The sequence below is a fragment of the Hemiscyllium ocellatum genome, chromosome 2 (genome assembly GCF_020745735.1).
Source record: "Hemiscyllium ocellatum isolate sHemOce1 chromosome 2, sHemOce1.pat.X.cur, whole genome shotgun sequence".
In the NCBI taxonomy this organism is placed as follows: Eukaryota; Metazoa; Chordata; class Chondrichthyes; order Orectolobiformes; family Hemiscylliidae; genus Hemiscyllium; species Hemiscyllium ocellatum.
In genome coordinates, this window is record NC_083402.1 from 277,382 (window position 1) to 301,354 (window position 23,973).

At 43.5% G+C, this 23,973-nt stretch overlaps 1 protein-coding gene across 1 annotated transcript in view; it reads left to right on the forward strand.

The window, feature by feature from the left end:
* The window catches only part of nup155 (nucleoporin 155), a 208,047-nt gene that overhangs the window by 26,700 nt on the left and 157,374 nt on the right, over positions 1-23,973 (forward strand). The window contains exons 7-8 of the mRNA XM_060834039.1: positions 1,289-1,455; positions 20,719-20,824. Of these exons, the coding sequence (XP_060690022.1) occupies positions 1,289-1,455; positions 20,719-20,824 (273 nt within the window). The remainder of the gene's footprint in view (positions 1-1,288; positions 1,456-20,718; positions 20,825-23,973) is intronic.

The window sequence follows — 23,973 nt, forward strand, 5'->3', positions numbered from 1 at the left end:
CATGTGCCACTTCCTCAAAATCCAAACATCTGAAATGTATAATATTACCATATATTTTAATTGTACCTTACAGCAGAATGATTAGTTGTTAAACTTGAAGACCGATATTCATGGGTTTCTATTTTCCAAAAATATTGAAGGCCGGGTTGATGTGTGGAGTTAGCTACAGATCAACCATGATCTTTTTGAATAGGAAAACACTCTCGAGAGGACTAAATGGCCACTCTTCTGTTCTAAACTTTAGATTATTGGAAGGGAATCACTGTGGGCTGTTGGGTTCTGTTTAAGAACTCGAGATACAGAGCTCTCTGGACATGTCGTGCACCAGTAATTACTGTTTGCCTTGGGTCATAGAGTCAGGGAGAGCTACAGCACAGAAAATGATCCTTTGGCCTGTTGTGCACCAGTCCAAAAAAAAACCATCCAGCAATTCTAATCACATTTTCCAGCACTTGAGCCATAGCCTTGGCACCACAAGTGCACATGTAAATATTTCCTGGGTGAAAACGTTTTTCGGCATGTCTCTTCTAAGCCTTCTGTCCCTTACCTTAAATATATGCCGCTGGTCATTGATCCCCCCCCCCCCAAAGGATACAGTTTTTTCCTGTTTACCCTATTTATGCCTTATAATGTTATACATTTCAATCGGGTCTCCTCTCAATCTTTTCTGTTTTAGGAAGGCAATCCCAGTATGTCTAAAATGAAAGCAGAAATTGCTGGAGAAACTCTGTCACTATGAGGGACATCATGGTGACTCAGTGGTTATCACTCCTGCCTCAAAGTACCAGTGTCCCAGGTTCGATTCCAGCCTCGGGATTCCAGCGTGTTCTCTCCGTATCTGCATGGGTTTGCTCTGGGCACTCTGATTTATTTGCCACAGTCCAAAGATGTGATAGTTTGGTGTACAGTATTGGCCAAGGGAAATGTGGAGTTGCAGGAATAAGATCATGGGCTAGGTACGGGTGGGATGCTGTTTAGAAAATTGGTGCAGACTCGATGGGCCTCTTTCTGCATTGTCAGGCCTCTATGACTCAGCAAATCTGGTAGCATCTGTGGAATGAAAGCAAAGTCAATGTTTAGGATCCAGTGAATCTTCGTCAGAACTGTTTGTCCAATCTCTGTCTGTAACTAAAACTGTTGAGGCAATATCCTGGTAAATCTCTTTGGCACCCTCTTCACTGCTATCACAACCCTTCTATAATGTGGCTATTAGTGTGGCTTTGTGGAAAGCAAAGCTAAAATGATATTTTATTATATCTGCAATTATTCGCTTGTTTATTTTCTTTAGGGCTGGGAATCCTAAGTGACAACATATGTGGAGGGATGCAACTCCTGCCAGATCCTCTATACTCCATTCCCACAGACAATACCTATCTGCTGGCAATCACTGCCACAGATACTGGCCGTATATTCCTGGCTGGAAAAGATGGTTGTCTGTATGAGGTTGCCTATCAGGTAATTTTTTTCTTGTGCTCTCAGCCATTGCTACATTGTAGTTTATAATTGCAAATGACACAAAAATAGGTGCTATCATGGATAGTGAGGAAGGTTATCAGAAATTGCAAAAGAATTTTCATCAGATGGATAAGTGCACTGAGAAATGGCAAGTGGAGTTTAATACAGCTAAGGATGATGTCTTGCATTTTGGAGAGTCAAATCAAGATAGGAGTTTCACGATGAATGGTAGGGCCTTAAGGAGTGTCATGGAACAGAGGGACCTTGGATTTCAGGTTCACAGTTCTCTGAAAGTGGAGTCCTAGGTAGACAGGACAGTGATGAAAAATGTGGTGCTGGAAAAACACAGCAGGCCAGGCAGCATCCGAGGAGCAGGAGAATCGACGTTTCGGGCATAAGCCCTTCTTCAGGAATGAGGCTGGTGTGCCAAGCGGGCTGAGATAATGGGTAGGGGGCAGGGAATTTGGGGGAGGGGCGCTGGGAATGCAGGGAAGGGACGCTGGGAATCCGGTAGGTGGAAGGAGGTGAGGGTGAGGGTAATAGGCCAAGGAAGGGGTAGGGGCGGAGAGGTCGGGAAGAAGATTGCAGGTGAAGAGGGCGGTGCTGAATCCAGGGGTTGGGACTGAGATAAGGTGGGGGGAGGGGAAATGAGGAAGCTGGAGAAATCTACGGGCTGAATGTTGATTTCTCCAGTTTCCTCATTTCTCCTCCCCCACCTTATCTCAGTCCCAATCCTCGGATTCAGCACTGCCCTCTTGACCTGCAATCTTCTTCACGATCTCTCTGCCCCCACCCCCTCTCTGGCCTCTCACTCTCACCCTCACCTCCGTCCAACTATCGTATTCCCAATGCCCCTCCCCCAAATTCCCTCCCCACTACCCTTTATCTCAGCCCGCTTGGCACACCAGCCTCATTCCTGAAGAAGGGCTTATTCCCAAAACGTCGATTCTCCTACTTCTCGGATGCTGTCTGGCCTGCTTTGTTTTTCCAGCACCACATTTTTCAACTCTGGTACCCCAGCATCTGCAGTCTTCACTTTCTCCTAGACAGGGCAGTGATGAAGGCTTTTGGCACACTGGCCATCAGTCAGGGCATTGACTATAGAGGTTGGGAAGTTTTGTTGCAGTTATACAGGACGTTGGTGAGGCCGCACTTGGAGTATTGTGTTCAGTTTTGGTCACCTTGCTGTAGGAAGGATATTATTAAACTAGAAAGAGTGCAGAAGAAATTTGCAAGGATATTGCCAGGACTCAGTGGTTTCAGTTATAGGGAGAGGTTGGACAAGTGAGGACTTTTTTTTTCTTTCAAGCATAGGAGTGGGGAGGGTGGAATCTTAGAAGCATCTAAAAATCATGAGAGGCCCAGCTAGGGTGAATGCACTCTGCTTTTCCCAGGGTGGGGAATCGAGGACTAGTGGGCATCAGTTAAAGGTTGGAGGGGAAAGAGTAAAAGGGAACCTGAGGGGCAACTCTTACACAGAGGGTGGTACGCATATGAAATGAGCTGCCAGCAGACGTGGTTGAGGCAAGTACATTAACAGCATTAAAAAGGCATTTGGACAATTATGTGGATAGGAAAGGTTGAGAATGACACTGGTCAAGTGCAGTGAAATGCCGTTAGCGTGGATAGAGATTTTGGTTGGCATGGACCAGTTTGGGCTGAAGGGCCTCACTGTGCTGCAGGACTAAAGTGTGTATTGGTCTCACAGAGATTAAGGCTGGGGAATTAATCATGAAACCAAGGAGTGAACAGACTTTGTGTCTTCATGTTGAAAGAACCAGTAATGCACCAAGAATACTTAAACGTTATGAAGTAAAAGGGAAGAGAAACTTAAACCAGAAGAAATAGTTACAGGATTGGGCCATTTGACCCCTTGAGCCTTCTCCTCCATTTTACAACCCTTTCCCTGTCATCCTTGATTCCCCTACTGGTCAAGAATCTACCTATTACAGCCTGAAATGTTCTCAAGGGCTTTGTCCCCACAGGTCTCTGGAAAGGAACTGTAAAGACTCGACCCTCGGAGAGAGTTTCCTCCTCATCTTAGTCTTATATTGGTGCCCTTTTTTCCTGAGACTGTGCGTTCTGATTCTAGACTCTCCCATAACGGTGATATCCTCTCAGCTTTACCCTGTCAAAGCCACAAGAATCCGATACATTTAAAAAGTCTGAAACAATTGCCAGCCCCAGGGAAAATGCGACAAAAGTGAGAAAAGTAGAAGAATGTAAGGCTGATAAGTCCTTGTGTGCTACAATACTGTTGATACATGGGAGCAGGAGTAAGCAATTCCACTGTTGGTGCCCACTCCACCATTCATTGCAATCTTGGCTGATTTGGTTATGGTTTCAACTCCATTGGCCCAACAGGCCCAATTCAGACTCCCTTGCCAATCGAAATTTTTATCAACTTCAGCCTTGAACATATTCAGTGACTCAACTTCCACTGTTTTCTGAGGAAGAGACTTCCACAGATAACTAAAGTTTGGAGAAGAGCATTCAATTCTATCTTATAAGGGAGACCTCTTATCCTTTAGTTTGCCCCTTTGTCCTTGGCCATCCAATGAAAGGAAACATTGGCCATCCAATGAAAGGAAACATTAGCCATCCAATGAAAGGAAACATTCTTTTAGAATCCACTCTGTCGGGTTCCCTCAGGATCTTGTATGTCTCGATAAGAACAGTTCTCGTTTTTCTAAACTCCAGTAGATGCAGGCTCAGCCTGTACAACCTTTCCTCCGAAGATAACCTGCAGTATCCTACAGTCCTGTTCTGATCTACTATTGTCTGTTCTTAAAAATATACCAAAAACTGTGCACAAAGCCAGATATAATCTCACTGATGCCCTAAACAAGTGTCGCAAATGAGCGTACTTCTGTATTCCATTTCTGTTGCTAAAAGTAAGGATGACTGACAGAAAAGCGAGTATACATAAATGAAGTTATTTCAGATTGGCAGCATTCAGCAAATGGTTGGAGCTGGGCTTTTAACATTTTACAATTTATAGCCATAACTTGGTCGAGGAGTTTGATGGTAGAGTGGTTTAATTGATATATGACGCAAAGATAAGTTGGAAACTGTGTTGTGAAGTTGACATAACACAGCCAAAGACCGATATAAACAAGTTCAGTGAATGGGCAAAAATCTGACTGATGAAGTAAAATACGAACTTGTTCACTTGAGTGGGAAGAATAAAAATAACTCTTTAATGTTTATGAGGTGTACTGGGATCTGGATGTTTTCATTTGAGTCACAAAACGTTAGTTTCTTCATGTAATCAAGAAGGTGAATGGGATACTAGCCTTTACTATGGTAGAAGTTTTACATAAAAGTAAGGATTTTATCCTGCAGTTATATAGAGCATTGGTGAGATGATATCTTGAATCTGGATTTAGTTTCTTTATTTAAATAAAGAATTGAGGCTGTGCAGATGGGTTTTACTAGGTTAACACATAGAATGAGTGGGTTTTCTGATGAGGAAACATTGGACAAAGTCAGGCCTATTCGCTAGAGTTAAGAAGAATAGGGGACGATTTGATTAAAGTTGAGAAAATCTTGAATGGCCTTGTCAAGGTGGTCAGGGAAGGGATGTTTTGACTTGTGGGTGAGTTCAGAAATAAGGGCATTGCTTTAAAATTGAAGGATGTACTTTTAAGACAAAGACCAGGAAATTGTTTCTCCAAAGGTCATGTGATATTGGAGCTCTACCTCAAGGTTCTGAAGGTGAGACTTGGATATTTTTAACATGGGGAGTGGATAAATTATTGTTTGGCAATCAAAGATAATTGGGCGGAGATTGGAATGTGGAGTACAGTCAAACTCATCAAGGATTGAAAAACAAATAAAACTTTGTCTCAATCATGGCAGGTCCGGACCAATTTCAAGAAGTTATCTAACTATCTTCCTTTGATATTAATGACATAATTATCTCTGAGTTTCCCACTATCACAAACCTGGGGGTTACCATTGACCAATAACTGAACAGAATCTGGACTGATGATAGAGGGAGGCAGTGGCATCATGGGAATGTCACTGGTCAAGTAGTCAAGAGGCACAGGCTAATATGACAAAAACATGTTTGAATCCCATGATGTCAGCTAGTGGGATTTCAATTCACTTAATTAAGATCTTCATGTTTTTGAATTCAAAAAAAATTCTGGAGTATAAAGCTAGGCTCAGTTTTATGGCACGTTACTATCATTGATTGTTGAAGAAACCCACCTGCTTCACTAACGTTCTTTAGGGAAAGAGATCTGCTGTCTTGGGTGGTCGGCCTACATGTCATTCCAGGTTCTCAGCAAGGTGGTAGAGTTGTAACCTGCTGGTGATTGGAAAGCTATTGGAGAGAATTCATGGAGATAGGATTTATGTGCATTTGGGAAAGTATGGCCCAATTCGGGACAGTCAGCGTGACTTTATGCTGGGCAGGTCATGTCTTATTAACTTGATTGAAATTTTTGAGGAGAGGATGAAGGTGATTTATGTGGGTAGAGCCAGTGGGTGTTGTCCAGATGGATTATAGTTTGGCTTTCAACAAGGTCCCTCTAGATAAGCTCATCCAGAAGATTAAGATGCATGGGATCAATGGTGACGTGACTGTATGGATTCAGAACTGGCTTGCCAATAGAAATCAGAGGGTAATGGTAGAAGGGTGTTTTTCTGGCTAGAGGTCTGTGATTAGTGATGTTCTGCAGGGATTCATACTGGGACCTCTGCTGTTTGTGATATATGTAAATAACTTAGATCAATGGAGATGGGTAGGTAAATAAGTTTGCAGACAAAACAAAGATTGGTGGAGTTGTGGATAATGTAGAAAGTTGTCAAAGGATATAGCAGGATATAGATCAATTACAAATATGGTCCGAGAAATGGCAGGTGGAGTTTAATCCAGGCAACTGTAAGGTACTGCACTTTGGGAGTTCAATGTTAAGGGCAAGCATAAGTTAATGGCAGGACTCTGAACAGCATTGATGTACAGGAAGATTTTAGGGTTCAAGTCCATATCTCCCTGAAAGTGGCCATGCAGGTGTTAGATGGTAAAGAAGCATATGCCTTGTTTGCCTTTATTGATTGGGGAAATTGAGTACAAAAGTCAGTATGCCATTCTGCAGCATTTATTAGACTGTGGTTGGCTGCCCTTAAGACTATTGCACTGAATTCTGTTTGCCACACGACAGAAAGGATGTGCCTACTTCGGAGAGGGTTCAGAAGAGGTTTATCAGGATGCTGCCTGGATTAGAGGATATGAGCCATAACGAGAATCTAGAAAAGCTCAGGTTGTTTTCTGTGGAGCACCCGAGGCTAAGGGATACTTGATAGAAATCTATAAAGTGATGAAATGTGCAGATAACGTTGATGGTCAGAATCTTTTTCCCAGAATTGAAATGTCTAAAACTAGAGGACATGCATTTAAGCTGAGAGGGAGCAAGTTCAAAGGAGATGATGGGACAAATTCTTTTAGACAGAATGTTGGAGTCTGGAACCTGATGCTAGGGGTGGTGATGGATGCGGATAAGATAGGGGTGTTTAGATAAGCAAAGGCATATCCAAAGAATGGAAGTATGGAACAAGATAAAGCAGAAGGAATTAGCTTAATTTGGCGTCATGTTTGGCACAGCACTATGGGCCGAAAGGCCTGTTCCTGTACTATATTGTTTTATGTTCCATGTTACCTTTGAAATGACCAAGCAACCTGCTCAGTCCAAGGGTAAGCAGAATTGGGCTGAGAGATGGCAAGTGGCATTCAATGCAGACAAATGTGAGGTGATTCACTTTGGAAAGAATAACAAGGAGGCAGAATATTGGATCAATGAAAAGATTCTTGATAGTGTGGATGTGCAGAGGGATCTTGGTGTTCATGTACATAGGTCCCTGAGAGGTGCCACCCAGTTTGATAGTGCTGTTAAGAAGGCATATGGTGTGTTAGGTTTTATTGGTAGAGGAATTGAGCTCTGGAGCCATGATGCCGTGCTGCAACTATGCAAAACACTTGTGCAGCCTCATTTGGAATATTGTATACAGTTTTGGTCACCTCTTTACAGGGAGGATGTGGAAGCATTGGAAAAGGTGCAGAGGATTTACCAGGATGTTACTTGGTCTGGAGGGAAGGTCTGATGAGGAAAGCCTGAGAGACTTGAGTCTGTTCTCGTCGGAGAGAAGAAGGCTAAGAGGGAATTTGATAAAGACATACAAGATGATCAGAGGATTGGATAGGGTGGACAGTGAGAGTCTTTTTCTTTGGATGATGGCGTCAGCGTGTGCGAGGGGTCATAGCTACAATTTGAGGGGTGATGGATTTAAGACAGATATCAGAGGCAGGTTCTTTATGCAGAGAGTGGTAAGGGCATGGAATTCCCTGTCTACCAATGTGGTTAACTCAGCCACATTAGGGGCATTTAAACAGTCCTTGGATAAGCACATGAATGATGATGGGATAATGTAGTGGGATGGGCTTAGATTAGTTCACAAGTTGGTGCAACATCGAGGGTCAAAGAGCCTGTTCTGCGCTGTATTGTTCTATGTTCTAAGGGTAACTAGGGTAAGCATGGGCAGCATACTTGGTTTACAAAAGGGTGTAGACACAAATCAGGAGACTAGAGGCCAGTTAGTTTACCGTCTGTCATGGGGAAACTGTTCAAACCTATTATCAAAGAGATTAAAGCAGGGCACTGAGATAAATGCAAGGTAATCAGGCAGGTAATGTTATTAGTAAAAGGGAAATCATGCTGAGAAGTTCTTCGACCAAGTAATATGTGCTGTGGATAACCCACTCAATGCACTGTACTTTGGATGTCTTTAAGGTAATGTACCACATCAGAAGTTGATGCAGAAACTACAAACTCGAGGGGTAACATATTGACATAGGTAGAATTTTGGCTCGTGAACAGAATAAAAAGAGTAGGCATAAGTGGATATTATGCTTGTTTGGCAAGATGTAATAAGTACTATGTACTCACATTCATATGCATGGCTCAACTTCTTATAATGTACGGAACTACCTTTTAAAAGTTTGATAATCAGTAGGAGTCAAGTTAAAAGGTTTGTAAGATAGCTGACACACCTGACCGATGGGCAATTATTGGTCAATCACCTGGAGTCTGAAGAGATCCTCAATAGATTTTGATTGCTCTTGAGGCTTAACTGCTGTGAGTCATCTCAACTCATCTCAGGTCTGTTTAAGAGATGGTCTGTGGAAAGCACATAATCAGTAAGCTTTGCACAGCCAAGGAGGAGAGCTCTAATTCTGAATGAGGCACAGTCCAAATGAGAATATAGTTTGGAGATTTGAAAGGCATTGTGGGAACTTGGTGTAAGGGGAAGAGACGCTTTTTGCTTTGGGGGTCTAACAGAAAACAAAGGGACGTTGCAGAATAGCTGTGAGTTCATTAGTAATAACTGCTCATAAAATGATAAATAATAGGTTACTTTTAGATTGGTTAAATAAGATTAATATTTACAGATTACAAACAAAAAGACCTGTAGCAAAATTTTAATAACAAATTATGGACTCTGAATAAAATAAGAATGTGTTAAGTTTTTTTTTCCGAGAACCTTACACACTTGATATAATTGCAACACGCCAACTTGTGTGAACAAGCAAAATTTATTAAGCACAGCACAATACAAGCTGTGGAGAAACTCTTAACACTCTTCGCCATGCTTGTGAAGTATATCGAAAGGTCTCTCTGAACAAGGAAACAGTTCTTTCTTTACACAAAATCTTTACAAAAGTCAGTAATGTCCACAAGACAGCCCCTAGCCACTCCCCCACAGTCACATGCCACTCAATGCTCAGTGCAGTGACCACCTCACCTCTACAAACAATGTCATGCAAATCATTCTTTAATGGCCACATCTGATGTGAATTTTGTTTTTGTAACTATAGGGGAGTAGTCAAATTCCAACTCTAATATTCTTATTGATTTCTGAATAGGGGATGATAATGCAGATGACTGTGAATGGCAAGGGAATGGGTGAGGTCTGCAGATAATGGAGATCAGAGTCGAGAGTATGGTGCTGGAAAAGCACAGCAGGTCAGGCAGCATCCAAGGAGAAGGGAAATCGATGTTTTGGGCCGGAGCCCTTCATTAGGAAACATGTCTGACGAAGGGCTCCTGCACGAAATGTTGATTCTCCTGCTTCTCTGATACTGCCACATGCTGTTCTTTTCCAGCACCACACTCTCAACACATGGCAAGGGAATGGCCATGTAAATAGCTGTGAATAACAGGAGATGATAATGTAATTTTCTTATAACATATGTATAAGTCAGAAGCATTCCACCCTAGCCTCAGGACATCCAATTTCCTGCAAGTCAGCAGAGCAAGTTAACTCTTTAATATCACAGATGGAGGGTCTGGTGATGTGTTGTACCTGCATGGTGTGGGAGCTGGTTGACTCCATTGTGCTTCGTAGTCATCACGTCTATCATAAGTGTTAGTTGTTTGAGGAATTCTTGCTCAGAGCTTTGAACATTTGACACATACAGGAGGAGAGTTACCTGGCTGGTGTGTTTCATGAGGTGGTGTCACCCCTTAGATTAACTAATTTGAATTTGGTTAGTATTCTGGGGCAGGAGGATGTGACTGCCAGTGAGGCAGGTAGAAGGGTCCTGGAAGCAGTATTGAGCAGTTTGGGATTCTTGCTGCCTGTGTGGGTATGACTGGGAGATGTCGGGTAGATGAGCAAACTGACCATAGAAACGTACAGGGAGAGAGAAATGTAGTTGTAACTGGAACAGTGTACTGAGGGGAATGAAAACTGTTCTCTGAGACCAGAATCAAGAGTCCTGAAGGCTGTGTTGCCTGTCTGGTGCCCCACTTCAGGATATCTCATCTGGGTTGCAGATGGGAGGCAAAAGATTCAGTTGTTCTCGTCCATATCAGTACCAGTAATATGGATCAGAAGAAATTCTGCTAAGAGAAGCAGCTTTAACTTTTAAAAAATTCATGGGGTGTGGATGTTGCTGGCTGGCGAGCATTTAATGACCTTGCTTAATTGCCCTTGAGAAGGTGGTGTGGTTCCTTCTTGCGTTGCTGCAGGTCACATGCTGTGGGTTGATCCACAATGCCCTGAGGAAGGCAATTCCAGGACTTTGACCCAGTCACAGTGAAGGGACGAAGGTGCATTTGCAAGTTAGGATGGTAAGTGGCTTAGACGGGAACTTGCAGTTGGTGGTATTCCCCTCTATCTGCTGCCCTCATCCTCCTGGATGGAAATGGTCGTGGGTTTGGAAGATACCATCTAAGGACCTTCAGTGAATTTCTGTGTTGCATCTTGTATACACTACTCACCGCTGCCTTACTAATAAGAAATTAAATGAAATCGATAGCAAGAAGAGATAGAGGGCAGAGGCATGGAATCAGGACAAGTAGATTTGAAACTTTAAACTAGTTTGGCGGGGGGATGGGAACCTAAAGGGAGGCTGAGTTAGCTGCAGTGGATGAGGGCTTCAGGGAAAAGCAAATCAAGATAGTAAAGAACAAGGAAGAAGCAGCTGAGCAGCGTTGCATTAAAATGAGTGGAAATCAGGTAGTGACAGAAAAAGACTGTTTTTAAACAATGTTCTTCTGCTGGAGGGGTTAGGAATCCAAAAGAAGGGCACTTCATCTGAATGCGTGTAGCATTTGAAACAAGGTAAATGAATTGATGGTGCAAATCACTGTGCATGGGTATTATTTAATGGCCATTACAGACACATGGTTGCAGGGTGGCCACCACTGGGTGTTAAATACCCAGAGGTATCAGACTATTTAGTAGGACAGTAGAAAGTGGGGACTGCAGATTCTGGAGATCAGAGTTGGTCAGACAACATCTGAGGAACAGGAGGATCGACGTTTCAGGCATAAGCCCTTCATCGGGAATGAGGCTTGTGGGCCGAGACGGGGAAAGGTAGCTAAAAATGCAAAAGGTCAATGAAGGTCACGGAGAAGGTGGTAGGTCGGGGAGAAGGTGGTAAGTCTGAGAGAAGGGTGGAGCAGATTTCAACAGTTTCCTCAAATGTCCAACTCGGCACTGCCCTCCTGACCTGTCCACCACCATTCCCATCCATCCAGTCCACTCCCCACTCTGACCTATCACCTCCTCCCTTATCTTCATCGACCTATTGCATTCTCAGCTACCTTCCTCCTAGCCCCACCCCCCCCTCCCATTTATCTCTCAGCACCCCTGGCCCACCAGCCTCATTCCTGATGAAGGGCTTATGGCCAAAACATCAATTCTCCTGCTCCTCGGATGCTGCCTGACCGGCTGTGCTTTTCCAGCAGCACGCTCTAGACTATTTAGAAGGACAGATAGGAAGGAAAGGGAGCTCTGATATTTAAGGGAGACATCAGGGTATTAGTGAGAGATGATCAATGTTCCCTGAAGAAAAAGATTGAATCAGTGTGAGTGAAAATTAGTGATAGTAAGGGTAAAAAGTTACTGACAAGTGTAGTCTACAGGTTACCAAATAATAACATCACTGTGGGGTGTGCAAACAAATAAATAACTGATGGATGTAAAAATGGTACAGCAGTTATGTTGGGTGAGTTTAATCACACATTGATTGGTCAAACCAAGTCTGCCAAGGTGACCTTGAGTTCATAGAATTGTAGCCAAGATAGTTTCCTCCAACAGTATGTCATGGAACCGATGAGGAAGCAAGCTATTCTCGATCTGGTTCTGTGTAATGTAACAGGAATAATTAATGATCTCATAGTTAGGGGTCCTCAGAAGGAGTGGTCACAGAATGATTGAATTTAGAATACAGTTAGAAAGTGAGAAGTTAAAATCCAATACCACGGTCCTCTGCTTAAAACAAAGGAGAATACAACAGGATGAGGGAGGAGTTGGCTAATGTAGATTGGAACCAAATTAACAATAGTGGAGGACTTTCAAAATCATTTTTCACAGTGCTGAACAGAACTATATACCAATGAGAAGGAAGGACAGCAGGAAAAGGGATCATGAGCCACGGATGAATAAGGAAAGAAAGGAAATAAATTATCAAATTGAAAGCAAATGCATACAAAGTGGCGAAGACTAGTGGGAAATTAGAGGATTGGGAAAGCTTTAAAGGTCAACAGAAAGCCATGATAAAAGCAATAAAGGTAAGATAGATTATGAAAGTAAACTAGCTCAGACTATTAAAACAAAAGTTTTTCCAAATATATAAAATGAAAAAGAGTAGCTCAGGTAATAGATCCTTCAGAGGATGTGAAGGGGCATTTAAGAGTGGGAAATGAGGAAATAGCCCATGTAGTGAATAGGTATTTTGTGTTGGTCTTCACAGTGAAGGGGACACAAATAATGCTGCAGTAATCGAAAGGGAAGCTATAATGCGTGAAGATCTAGAAGCAGTCATTACCATGAAAGCGGTCTTATAGGACAAGCCAGTGGGGCCAAAGATAGGCAGGTTTCCTAGCCCTGATGAAATAGAGTAGGGTACTAAAAGAGATAGCAGGAGAAATAGCAAGTGCACTTGTGGTAATTTACCAAAACCTCTGGATTCCTGGGCAATTCCAGCAGATCGGAAAACAGCAAATGTGATGTCAATGTTTAAAAAGGAGACAGACAAAAGATGGGTAACTGTAAGCCTGTTAGCTGAACCTCTGTAGTGGGGGAAATGCTTGAATCTGTCTTCAAGGAAGAAATAGCGAGGCATATGGATAGAAATTGTCCCATTGGGCAGAGGCAGTATGGTTTCATGAAAGGCAGGTCACATTTAATTAATTTACAAGAATTCTTTGCAAACATTACGAGCTCAGTGGGCAATGGGGAGCTGTTTGGTATGGTGTATCTGGATTTGCAGAAGGCATTCAACAAGTTGCTGCATAAGATAAAGGTGCATCGTGTTATGGGCAACGTATTAGCATGGATAGGGGATTGGCTTGCTAACAGAAAACAAAGGGTGGGGATAAATGGGTGTTTTTTTGTTTAGCAATCAGTGACGAGTGGTGTGCCTCATGGATCAATCTTGGGACTGCAATTGTTTACAATTTACATAAGAGTCATAGAGATGTACAATGCAGAAGCAGACCTTTCGGTCCAACCAACCAGAAATCCCAACCCAATCTAGTCCCATTTACCAGCACTTGACCCATGTCCCTCTAAACCCTTCCTATTCATATACCCATCCAGATGTTTTTTAAATGCTGTAATTCCTCTGGCAGCTCATTGCATACACACACACAACCCTTAGTGTGAAAAATTGCCTCTTAGGTCCTTTTTAAATCTTTCCCCTCTCACTCTAAACCTATTCCTCCGGGTCTGCATTACCCACCCTGGGGAAAAGACCTTGTCTATTTACCCTATCCATGCCCCTAATTGTTTTTTAACTTCTTTAAGGTCACCCCTCAGTCTCCGACGCTCCAGGGAAAACAGCCCCAGCCTATTCAGCCTCTCCCTAAAGCTCAAATCCTCCAACCCTGGCAACATCCTTGTAAATCTTTTCTGAACCCTTTCAAGTTTCACAACATCTTTCCGATAGGAAGGAGACCAAAATTGCACGCAATATTCCAAAAGTGGCCTAACCAACATTCTATACAGCCGCAACATGACCTCCCAAGTTGGGGACGAAGTATAGTGCATCAAAGTTTGCAGATGATACGAACATGAGTGGTAGAGCCAAGTGTGCAGAAGCCATTGAAGGCCTTCAGAGGGAGATCGATAAGTGAGTGGGCAAAGGTCTGACAGATGGAGTACAATGTTGGTAAATGTGATTTCACCCATTTTGGTAGGGATAACCACAAAATAGATTAATATTTAAATAGAGCTGTGCAGAGGGACCTGAAATGTCTTTGTGCATCCATCGCAAAAAGTTGGTTTGCAGATGCAGTAGGAAATAAAGAAGGCAAATGGAATATGGTCCTTCATTGCTAAAGGGATGGAGTTTAAAAGCAGGGAAGATCATGTCTCACCTAGTTGATTGAGGTGCTGAGAAAGATGATTGAGAACAGAGTAATGGATGTTAGATTAGATTCCCCACAGTGTGAAAACGGGCCATTTGGCCCAACCAGTCACACCGACCCCCCACCCAGACCCTATTCCCTCTGAGTAATGCACTTAAAGCTTTGGATAATTTAGCATGGCCAATTCACCTGACCTGCACATCTTTGGACTGTGGGATGAAACCGGATCACCTGGAGGAAACCTACGCAGACACGGGGAGAACGTGCAAACTCCACACAGACAGTTGCCCAAGGCTGGAATCAAACCTGGAACCCTGGTGCTGTGAGGCAGCGGCGCTAACCACTGAGCCACCGTGCTGCCTCTACTTTGTCTACTTTAGCAAGAAATTTGACCGGCTAACTTGCAGTGAGCTGGTAAGACGGATCATTCAGAGAAGACAGTAACAGTGGAAGGATGTTTTTCTGATTGGAGATCTGTGACCAGTGGTATTCTACAGGGACCAGTAGTGGGAGCAAACTACTGCAGATGCTGGAGATCGCAGTGGTTCAGGCAGCATCCAGGGAGAAAGAGTAAGCTAACGTTTTGAGTCTAGGTCTTAATCAGAAATGGTTCACAATGTGAAGGCGTTGAACTCAGTATTAAGTCCCAGAAGGCTGTAAAGTGCTTAGTCTGAAGATGAGATGTTGTTCTTCCAGTTTGTGCTGTTCACTGGAACACTGCAGCTTGCCAAGGACAAGTGTGGCATGCGAACAGGACGCTGTGTTAAAATGACTGGCTGCAGGAAGGTCAGGGTCCTGCTTGCACACAGACTGGAGGTGTTATGCAAAGAGGTCACCCAGTCTGTGTTTGGTTTCTGCAATGTAGAGGAGGCCACGTTGGGTGCAGCACATATAGAAGACAGGATTGGAGGCGGTACAGGTGAAAGGCTGCATCATCTGGAAAGGCCTGTTTAGACCCTTGGATGATGAGCGGGGAAAAGGTGAAGCAGCAGGTGATGCATCTTCTGTGGTTACATGGGAAGGTGCCATGGAGAGGGGGTTGGTGGTGGTGGTTGTGAAAAGGAGTAGGGTGTCACAGAGGGAGCGATCGCTGCGAAATACAGATGGGGGAGTGAGGGAAATGGACGGGGGTTGTCCCGGAGCAAACTGTGGCTGACAGGGCTGTCGACCACATCCGACCTATTGCCCGTGTTTCTGCCTTTGTCCCTTCCTGTCACTCACAACAGCGTGATTGGTTCCCTTCGTCCTCACTTTTCATCCCAATAGCATCCGCATTCAACAGAGCATTCTCTGCAACTCCAGCAGAAGGCCCACCACCAATCAGACTTTGACTGAGGTGTGACCTCACAGAGGTGTGTAACAGCAGGAGTGGCCTAGATAATGTAGATAGCAAACAGCTTTTCCCCATGATAGGGGCATCTAAATCTATAGGGCATGGGTTTAAGGTGAGAGGGAGAGATACACAGAAGAGTCCAGGGGGCAGTTTTGTTTTCAAACAGAGGGTGGTGACTGTCTGAAATGGGTTACTCGAGGTAGTGTTGGAGAGAGTACAGTTTTTTGATTTAAGAAACATTTGGACAGCGACATGGGTGAGATAGGTACGGAAGGATGTGGAGCAAACGCAGGCAAATGGGGCTAGATTAATTGTGATAAAATGGGGTCTCATGGGCAAGTTGGCTGGAAGGACCTGTTTCCATGCTGGCGACCTCTATGACTGGCTACGTCGTGGGAGACAGAGGATAGTGCTGGAAAGATGCATTTTGGAATGGAGGATTGTGACTGGTGGTGTTCCACAGGGATCAGTGGTTGGACCTCTGCTGTTCATGGTCGACACAAATGATTTAGAGGAAAATGACTTGGATGTTTCAGAAACGGCTTGGACACAGTCACAAGTGGATGGGTTAGTAAGTTTGCAGATGACACTAAGGTCGGTGGAGTGGTGGACAGTGTGGAAGAATGTTGCAGGTAGTAGGGAGACTTGGATAAACTGCAGAACTGGGCTGGGAGGTGGCAAATGGAGTTCAATGCAACTGAATGTGAGGTGATTCACTTTGAGAAGAATAAGAGGAAGGCAGAGTACTGGGTCAATGGAAAGATTCTTGGTAGTGTGGATGTTCAGAAGGATCTTGGCGTCCATGCACATAGACCCCTGAAAGTTGCCACCCAGGTGGATAATGCTGTTAAGAAGCCACACAGTGTGTTAGGTTTCATTGGTAGAGGGATTGAGTTCCAGAGCCGTGATGTCATGCTGCAACTGTATGAAGCACTAGTGCAGCCTCACTTGGAGTATTGTGTACAGTTCTGGTCGCCCCATTACAGGAAGGATGTGGAAGGATTGGAAAAGCTGCAGAGGAGATTTACTAGGATGTTGCCTGGTCTGAAGTGAAAACCTTATGAGGAAAAGCTGAGGGACTTGGGTCTGTTCTCATTGGAAAGAAGAAGGCTAAGAGGGGATTTAATAAAGACGTACAAGATGATCACAGGATTAGATAGGGTGGACAGTGTGAGTCATTTTCTTGGGATGATGACGTGCTTGTACGAGGGGGCATAACTACAAATTGTGGGGTGATAGATTTAAGACAGCTGTCAGAGGCAAATTCTTTACTCAGAGAGTGGTAAGGGCGTGGAATGCCCTACCTGCCAATGTAGTTAACTCAGCCACATTAGGGAGATTTAAACAGTCCTTGGATAAGCCCATGGATGATGATGGGATGGTGTTGGGGGATGGGCTTAGATTAGTTCACAGGTCAACGAAACATCAAAGGCCAAAGGGCCTGTTCTGCGCTGTATTGTTCTATGTAAAACATAACTGGTCTAATTAGTAAATTTGCATAAGATACAAAGATTGGTGGAGTTGCGGATAGCATAGAGGATCGTCAAAGGACACAGTGGAATACGGATCAGTTACAGATACAGAGCATAGGCAGAAAAATGGCAGATGGAGTTTAATCTGGATCAATGTGAGGTGATGCATTTTGGAACGTCAAGTACAGATGGAAATTACACAGTGAATGGCAGAACCTTTTCGGAGTATTGATATGAAGAGGGATCTGGGTGTGTAGGTCCACAGATCCCTCTTCATGTCAACAGATCAGTGAAGGTGGCATCACCAGTAGATAAGGTAATAAAAAAGGCTGATGACATGCTTGCCTTCATTGGAAGGAGCATTAAGTATAAGGATAGACAAGTTATGCTGCAGCTTTATAGAACTTTAGTTAGGCCACACTTGAAATATGCATTCAGTTCTGGTCACCACATTCCAAGAATGATACAGATGCTTTTGTGAGGGTACAGAAAAGGTTTGCCAGGATGTTGCCTGGTTTGGGGGATTTTAGCTCTTGAGTAAGGTTGGATAGACTGGGTTTGTTTTCACTGATATGTAGGCGACTGAGGGGTGACCTAATGGAAGTGGATAAGATTGTGAATGGCATGGATATAGTGACAAGCATGAGGCTTTTTCCCAGAGTGGAAGGGTCAGTTTCTAAGGGACAAAGGTTCAAGGTGCGTGGGGGGGGTTAGTTTAAAAGAGATGTGCAAGACAAGTCTTTCACACAAAGCGTGGTGTGTACCTGGAACGTGCTACCAGATGAAGTGAGACACAGTCACAACATTCAAGATGCTGTTGGACGAATACATGACTAGGAAGGGTGTAGAGAGATAAACATCCTGTAAGTGAAGGCAGTTATAGTATGGAAAGGCAAAATGTAGCTCTGCCATTCATCACGATCCTGGCTGATTGACCAACTCAATAGCCTAATTCTGCAATCTCGCCATAAGCTTTGGTCCTATTTGCCCCAACTGCTCTATCTAGCTGCACCCTGAATATATTCAATGTTTTGGCATTAGCTACTTCCTGCAGCAATGAATTCCACAGGCTCACTGCTCTTTGGGTGAAGAAATGTCTCCTCGTGTCTGTCCTAAATGATCCACCCCGAATCCTCAGAGTGTGATCCCTGATTCTTGTGGACCAAAGAACAGTGAGCCTGTGGAATTCATTGCTACAGGAGGTAGTTGATGCCAAAACATTGAATATATTCAAGAGGTGGCTAGATAGAGCATTTGGGGCAAATGGGAACAAAGGTTATGGGGAGAATGCAGAATTAGGCTATTGAGTTGGTGTCCATGTGCATCGATCCCTCAAAGTTGCCACCCAGGTTGATCGGGTTGTTTAGAAGGCCTACGGTGTGTTAGGTTTTATTGGTAGAGAGATTGAGTTTCAGAGCCGCGAGGTCATGTTGCAGCTCTTCAGAACTCTGGTGCAGCCGCATTTGGAGTACAACGTACAGTTCTGGTCACTGCATGGAAGAATGTTGATGCATTGGAAAGGGTACAGATTTATCAGGATGTTGCCTGGTATGGAGGGAAGGTCGAGGAAGGTCTTATGAGGAAAGGCTGAGGGGCCTCAGGCTGTTTTCATTGGAGAGAACAAAGTTAAGAGGTGACTTAACAGAGACACATAAGATAATCAGAGGGTTAGATAGGGTGGACACTGTGAGCCTTTTTCCTCGGGTGATGCTGGCTAACACAAAGGGACTTCGCTTTAATTTGAGAGGTGATAGATATAGGACAGATGTCCGAAGTACGTTCTTTACTCAGAGTTGTAAGGGCATGGAAAACACTGCCTGCTACAGTAGTAGACTTCCCAACTTTAAAGGCATTTAAGTGGTCATTGGATAAACATATGGATGAGAATGGAATAGTGCGGATTAAATGGGCTTCAGATTGGTTTCACATGGCGCAACATTGAAGACCGAAGGACCTGTACTGCACTGTAATGTTCTATGTTAACATCTCATTTGCCTTCTTGACTGCCTACTGCACCTGCATACCTTTCTTCAGTGACTGGTACATAAGGGCACCCGCGTCCTGCTGCACACTCCCCTCTCCCAATTTACAGGCATTTGGGGAGTAATTTACCTTTGAGGAGCTATCAGGCCTTTTAGTATTCTCTCAGTTTCATCCTTTGTGGGACACATGAGGGGTTTAGTTTTCTTCTCCTCCTCTGAATTCATAAGTTTCTGACAACAGGTCAGAGGCGAGTAATCCTGCTGTGTGGCACTTCCCTCCTGATTCTCCAAAGCTGGTCTGTCATCTACAAAGCACAAGTAAGAGGTTTGGTAGAATACTCCTCACTTGCCTGGGAGTGTGCAGCTTCGATGATACCCATGAAGCATGATTCACACCTTATCCACTGCCTTAAATCATTGTGATTGTGATGGTAGTCAGCACATCACTCTGTGTGTTGTCTAAAAGGTACATTGCTGCAACTCGTCAAGGCTTCACATTAGCAGTTCTCAAACCTTTGACGTGAAGTCCTACATTGGCATAGTAAGGACAGCACATACAGGGCTCATCATAACCTGCTAGTTCCTCTCCAAAACACTCACCATCTGACTTGTGTTATGAAGTTGAAAGATTGTGGCAGCACACGTGACTGAGGCTAATTGACATGTGCAGAGAGTGCTGAGAATGTAACCATTAGCTTGGGATTGTGTTTTGATGTTAAGGCAATTGGATTTGAATTTAACCAATTGAATTATATGCCCAGAATACCAAAAAACCAATAGAATTTGGATTTTATTGTATTGACAGCATTGGACCAATGCGAGGGTACAATGTTGGGTTGTAAAAAGGAAGATTAGTCAGAGCCAACTGCCACCCGAAGAAATAAACATCTTGCTCTCAAACTAAATCTCTCAGAAAGCATAATCTATTAAAGGTATCAAGAAATTGTATACAAAGGCATTCGCAGAAAAAGCTAAGACAATGACCCAGGGAGAAGACAGCAGAATTGAAAGGACAGAATGAAGATAATATAAGAGACTGTATGGACTTTGAGGGATTAAGTTGATTTAATGTTTAATAATTGTGTAATTGGAGCAGCATTCCCAAAGAATTGGGGTCAGGTAGTGATTAGTTAACAAAAATGGGGCTCGGATTTGTTAATAGCTTCTGTTTAGTGCTCAATGTTAGAGTTAGGAAAATAAATGGTGTATTTTTTTTGAACAGTGGAAATCAGGGGTTTTCTTTCACTCACACACTCTTAGAAGATTACGAGGCGAGGCGAACTTTTCTGTGATGTTACTTTGAATTAGCAGAGGGGTTCAACTTTTTTACCGTGATACTTGGAAGTTAATCACTGATCCTTCACTGTGGGTGGCTCAAAATCCTCTGATCCCACAGTGTTGTTGGTGTGCAACAGTTCAAGAAAGCCGCTCACAACCACGTTGCTAACAGCAAATAGGAAAGGGTCATAAATGCCGGCCCAGCCAGCAGTGCCTACATCTTGTAAATGAAAAAAAGAGATGGTGACAGTGGTTGTGATGGAAAAGTTTGAGTTTAGTTTTTGTTTAACAATCTGATATCCTTGATTTTGCAGGCTGAGGCTGGCTGGTTTAGCCAGCGATGTAGGAAGATAAATCACTCAAAGAGTTCTCTTTCCTTCCTTGTTCCCTCATTTCTGCAGTTCACCTTCTCTGAAGATGGTAAGTAAAATGCAAAAACTCACTATGGGCTAGAGGGCAATACCGAATACTTAGTTATGTCTCTGTACAGGGCTTGTCTGTTGACTTCAATGCCTCCAAGTCACATAGTGGAAGCCAATCATAACCTGACTTTGGCTTGCAAATCAGATAGAGACTGTCCCTGTTGAACTGGATCAAGTAAGCATCGTGTGGTGGAGCAGTAACAATCCACAAGGAATTGTATTGTGTAGGTGATATATCTCATATTGGAAAGGCTGGATACCAAAATATGAGGAGCCATCTCTTTCACTTGTTGCCCTGTGATCTCAGAATCGTGGAAATGTTATGGATCAGAAGATGACTGTTTGCCCTTTATGACTGCACTAGCTTTCTAACCCTAACCTTTACAAAGAACAATACAGCATGGGAACAGGCTTTTTGGCACTCCAAGCCTGTGCTACCACATTTTGCCTTTGCATACTAAAACTGTCTTTATTTACAGGATGTGAATACCTCTATTCCCTTCCTATTCATACATTTGTCCAGGTACCTTTGTCCCCTAGTAATTGACGCCTTCACCCTGGGAAAAAGCCTCATACTTTCCATTCTCTCCATGCTATTCACAATCTTATGAACTTCTATTAGGTCACCCCTCACCTCCTGCATTCTAGTGAAAACAAACCCAGTCTATCCAACCTTTCTTGGCTAAACTCCTCCTAGTCAACCTTTCCTGTACCCTTTCCAAAGCATCCACATCCTTCTAGTAATTTGACCAGAACTGTACGTAATGTTCAAAATGTGGCCTAACTAGAATTCTGTAAAGCTGCAGCATAACTGATCTATCCTTATAATCAGTGCCCCTTCCAATGAAGGCAAGCATGCCAGAAGCCTTTTTACTCCCTTATCTATCTACTTGTGTTGCCACCTTTAGAGATTTGTGGATCTGCAGACCAAGATCCTTCTTCATATCAATGCTCCTAAAGGTTCTGGCATTTGCTGTATAATTTCCACCTGTACTTGACCTTCCTAAGTTCATCACCTCACATTTGTCTGGATTAAACTCTATCCACTATTTTTTTCTACCCATGCCTCCAAATGATCTATATCTTCTAACAGTTCTCCACACTAACAACAACTCCACCAGACTGTGTTTCTTCTACAAACTTACCAGTTAGACCAGCCACGTTTTCTTCATCATTTATGTAGACCACAAATGGCAGAGGTCCCAGTGCTGAGCCCGGTGGAATTCATGGTATTAGGCTAATTTTGACAGTATTGTGCAAGAAGTTACAAAAACTGGGGGCAAAAATTCGCAGGTGAAGGGATGGCTGAAAAATGGGAAGACTTGAAATATGAGATAACGAGAATGCAGAGACAGTACATTCCTGTTCGGGTGAAAGGAAAGGCTGGCACATGTGGGAATGTCTAATGATGAGAGAAATTGAGGTTTTGGTCAAGGAAAAGAAGGAAGCACATGTCTGGTGTAGGCAGGAGAGACCGATGAATCCTTACAGAACAAATGCATGATGGGTACACCTAAGAGGAAAATCAGGAGGGCAGAAAGGGGACATGAGAGAGCTTTGGCAAATAGGGTTAAGGCAAACTTCCGAAGGGTTTTTAAAAAGGCATTAATGACAAAAGGGTAACTGGGGAGAGAAGAGGACCCCTCAGAGATCAGCAAGGCAGCCAATGTGTGATCTTACAGGAGATAGAGGAGATACTAAACAAATATTTTGCATCAGTGTTTACTATGGAGAAGAACATGAAAGATATGGAATATGGGGAAATAGATGGTGACATCTTGATGTCACGAGGAATTAAGGGCTACAGGGAGAATGCGGGTAAGTGGAGTTGAAATGCCCATCAGCCATGATTGAATGGCGGAGTGGACTGGATGGGCCGAATGGCCTTACTTCCACTCCTATGTCTTATGGTCTTATTTTGAAAAATGTCCATATTATAGAGGAGGAATTGCTGGATGTCTTGAAACGCATAAAGGTGGATGAATGATGAGCTTCTGTGGGAAGCTAGGGAAGTGATTGCTGGCCCGTTTGCTGAGATATTTGTATCATCGATAGTCACAGGTGAGGTGTTGGAAGACTGGAGGTTGGCTAGCATGGTGCCCCTATTTAAGAAAGTTGATAAGGACAAGCCAGGGAATTATAGACCGATGAGCCTGACGTCAGTGGTGGGCAAGTTGTTGGAGGAATCTGAGGGACAGGATTTACGTGTACTTGGAAAGGCAAGGACTGATCAGGGATAGTCAACATGGCTTTGTGCGTAGGAAATCATGTCTCACAAACTTGATTGAGTTTTTTGAGCAAATAACAAATAGGATTGATGAGGGCAGAGCTGTAGGTGTGATCTATATGAACTTTATTAATGTATTCGACAAGGTTCCTCATGGGAGACTGGTTAGCAAGGTTAGATCTCATGGAATACAGGGAGAACTAGCCATTTGGATACAGAGGATGGTGGTGGAGGGTTGCTTTTTAGACTGAAGGCCTGTGACCAGTGGTGTGCCACAAGTATCAGTACTGGGTCCACAACTGCTGGTCATTTATATAAATGATTTTGTTGTGCTGAGAGGTATAGTTAGTAACTTTGCAGATGACACCAAAATTGGAGATATAGTGGACAGCAAAGAAGGTTACCTCCGAGTTTTACGGGATCTTGATCAGACGGGCCAGGGAGTGGAGTTTAATCTTGCTAAGTGTGAGTTGCAGCATTTTGGAAAACCAAATCTTAGCAGGACGTTTCCACTTAATGGTAAGCTCCTGAGTAGTGTTGCTGAATTAAGAGACCTTGGAGTGCAGATTCATAACTCCTTCAATGATAAATTGCAGGTAGAAAGGATAGTGAAGAAGTTGTTTGGTATGCTTTCCTTTATTGGTCAGAGCATTGAGTATAGGAGTTGGGGGAGGTCGTATTGTGGTAGTTTAGGACATTGGTTAGGCCACTGTTGGAATATTACATGCAATTCTGGTCTCCTTCCTATCAAAAGGATGTTGTGAAAGTTGAAAGGTTTCAGAGAAGATTTACAACGATGTTGCCAGGGTTGGAGGATTTAAGCTACAGGGAGAGGCTGAAAAGGGTGGGACTGTTTTCCCTGGAGCATTGGAGGCTGAGGGGTGACCTTATAGAGGTTTATGAAATCGTGAGGGACATGG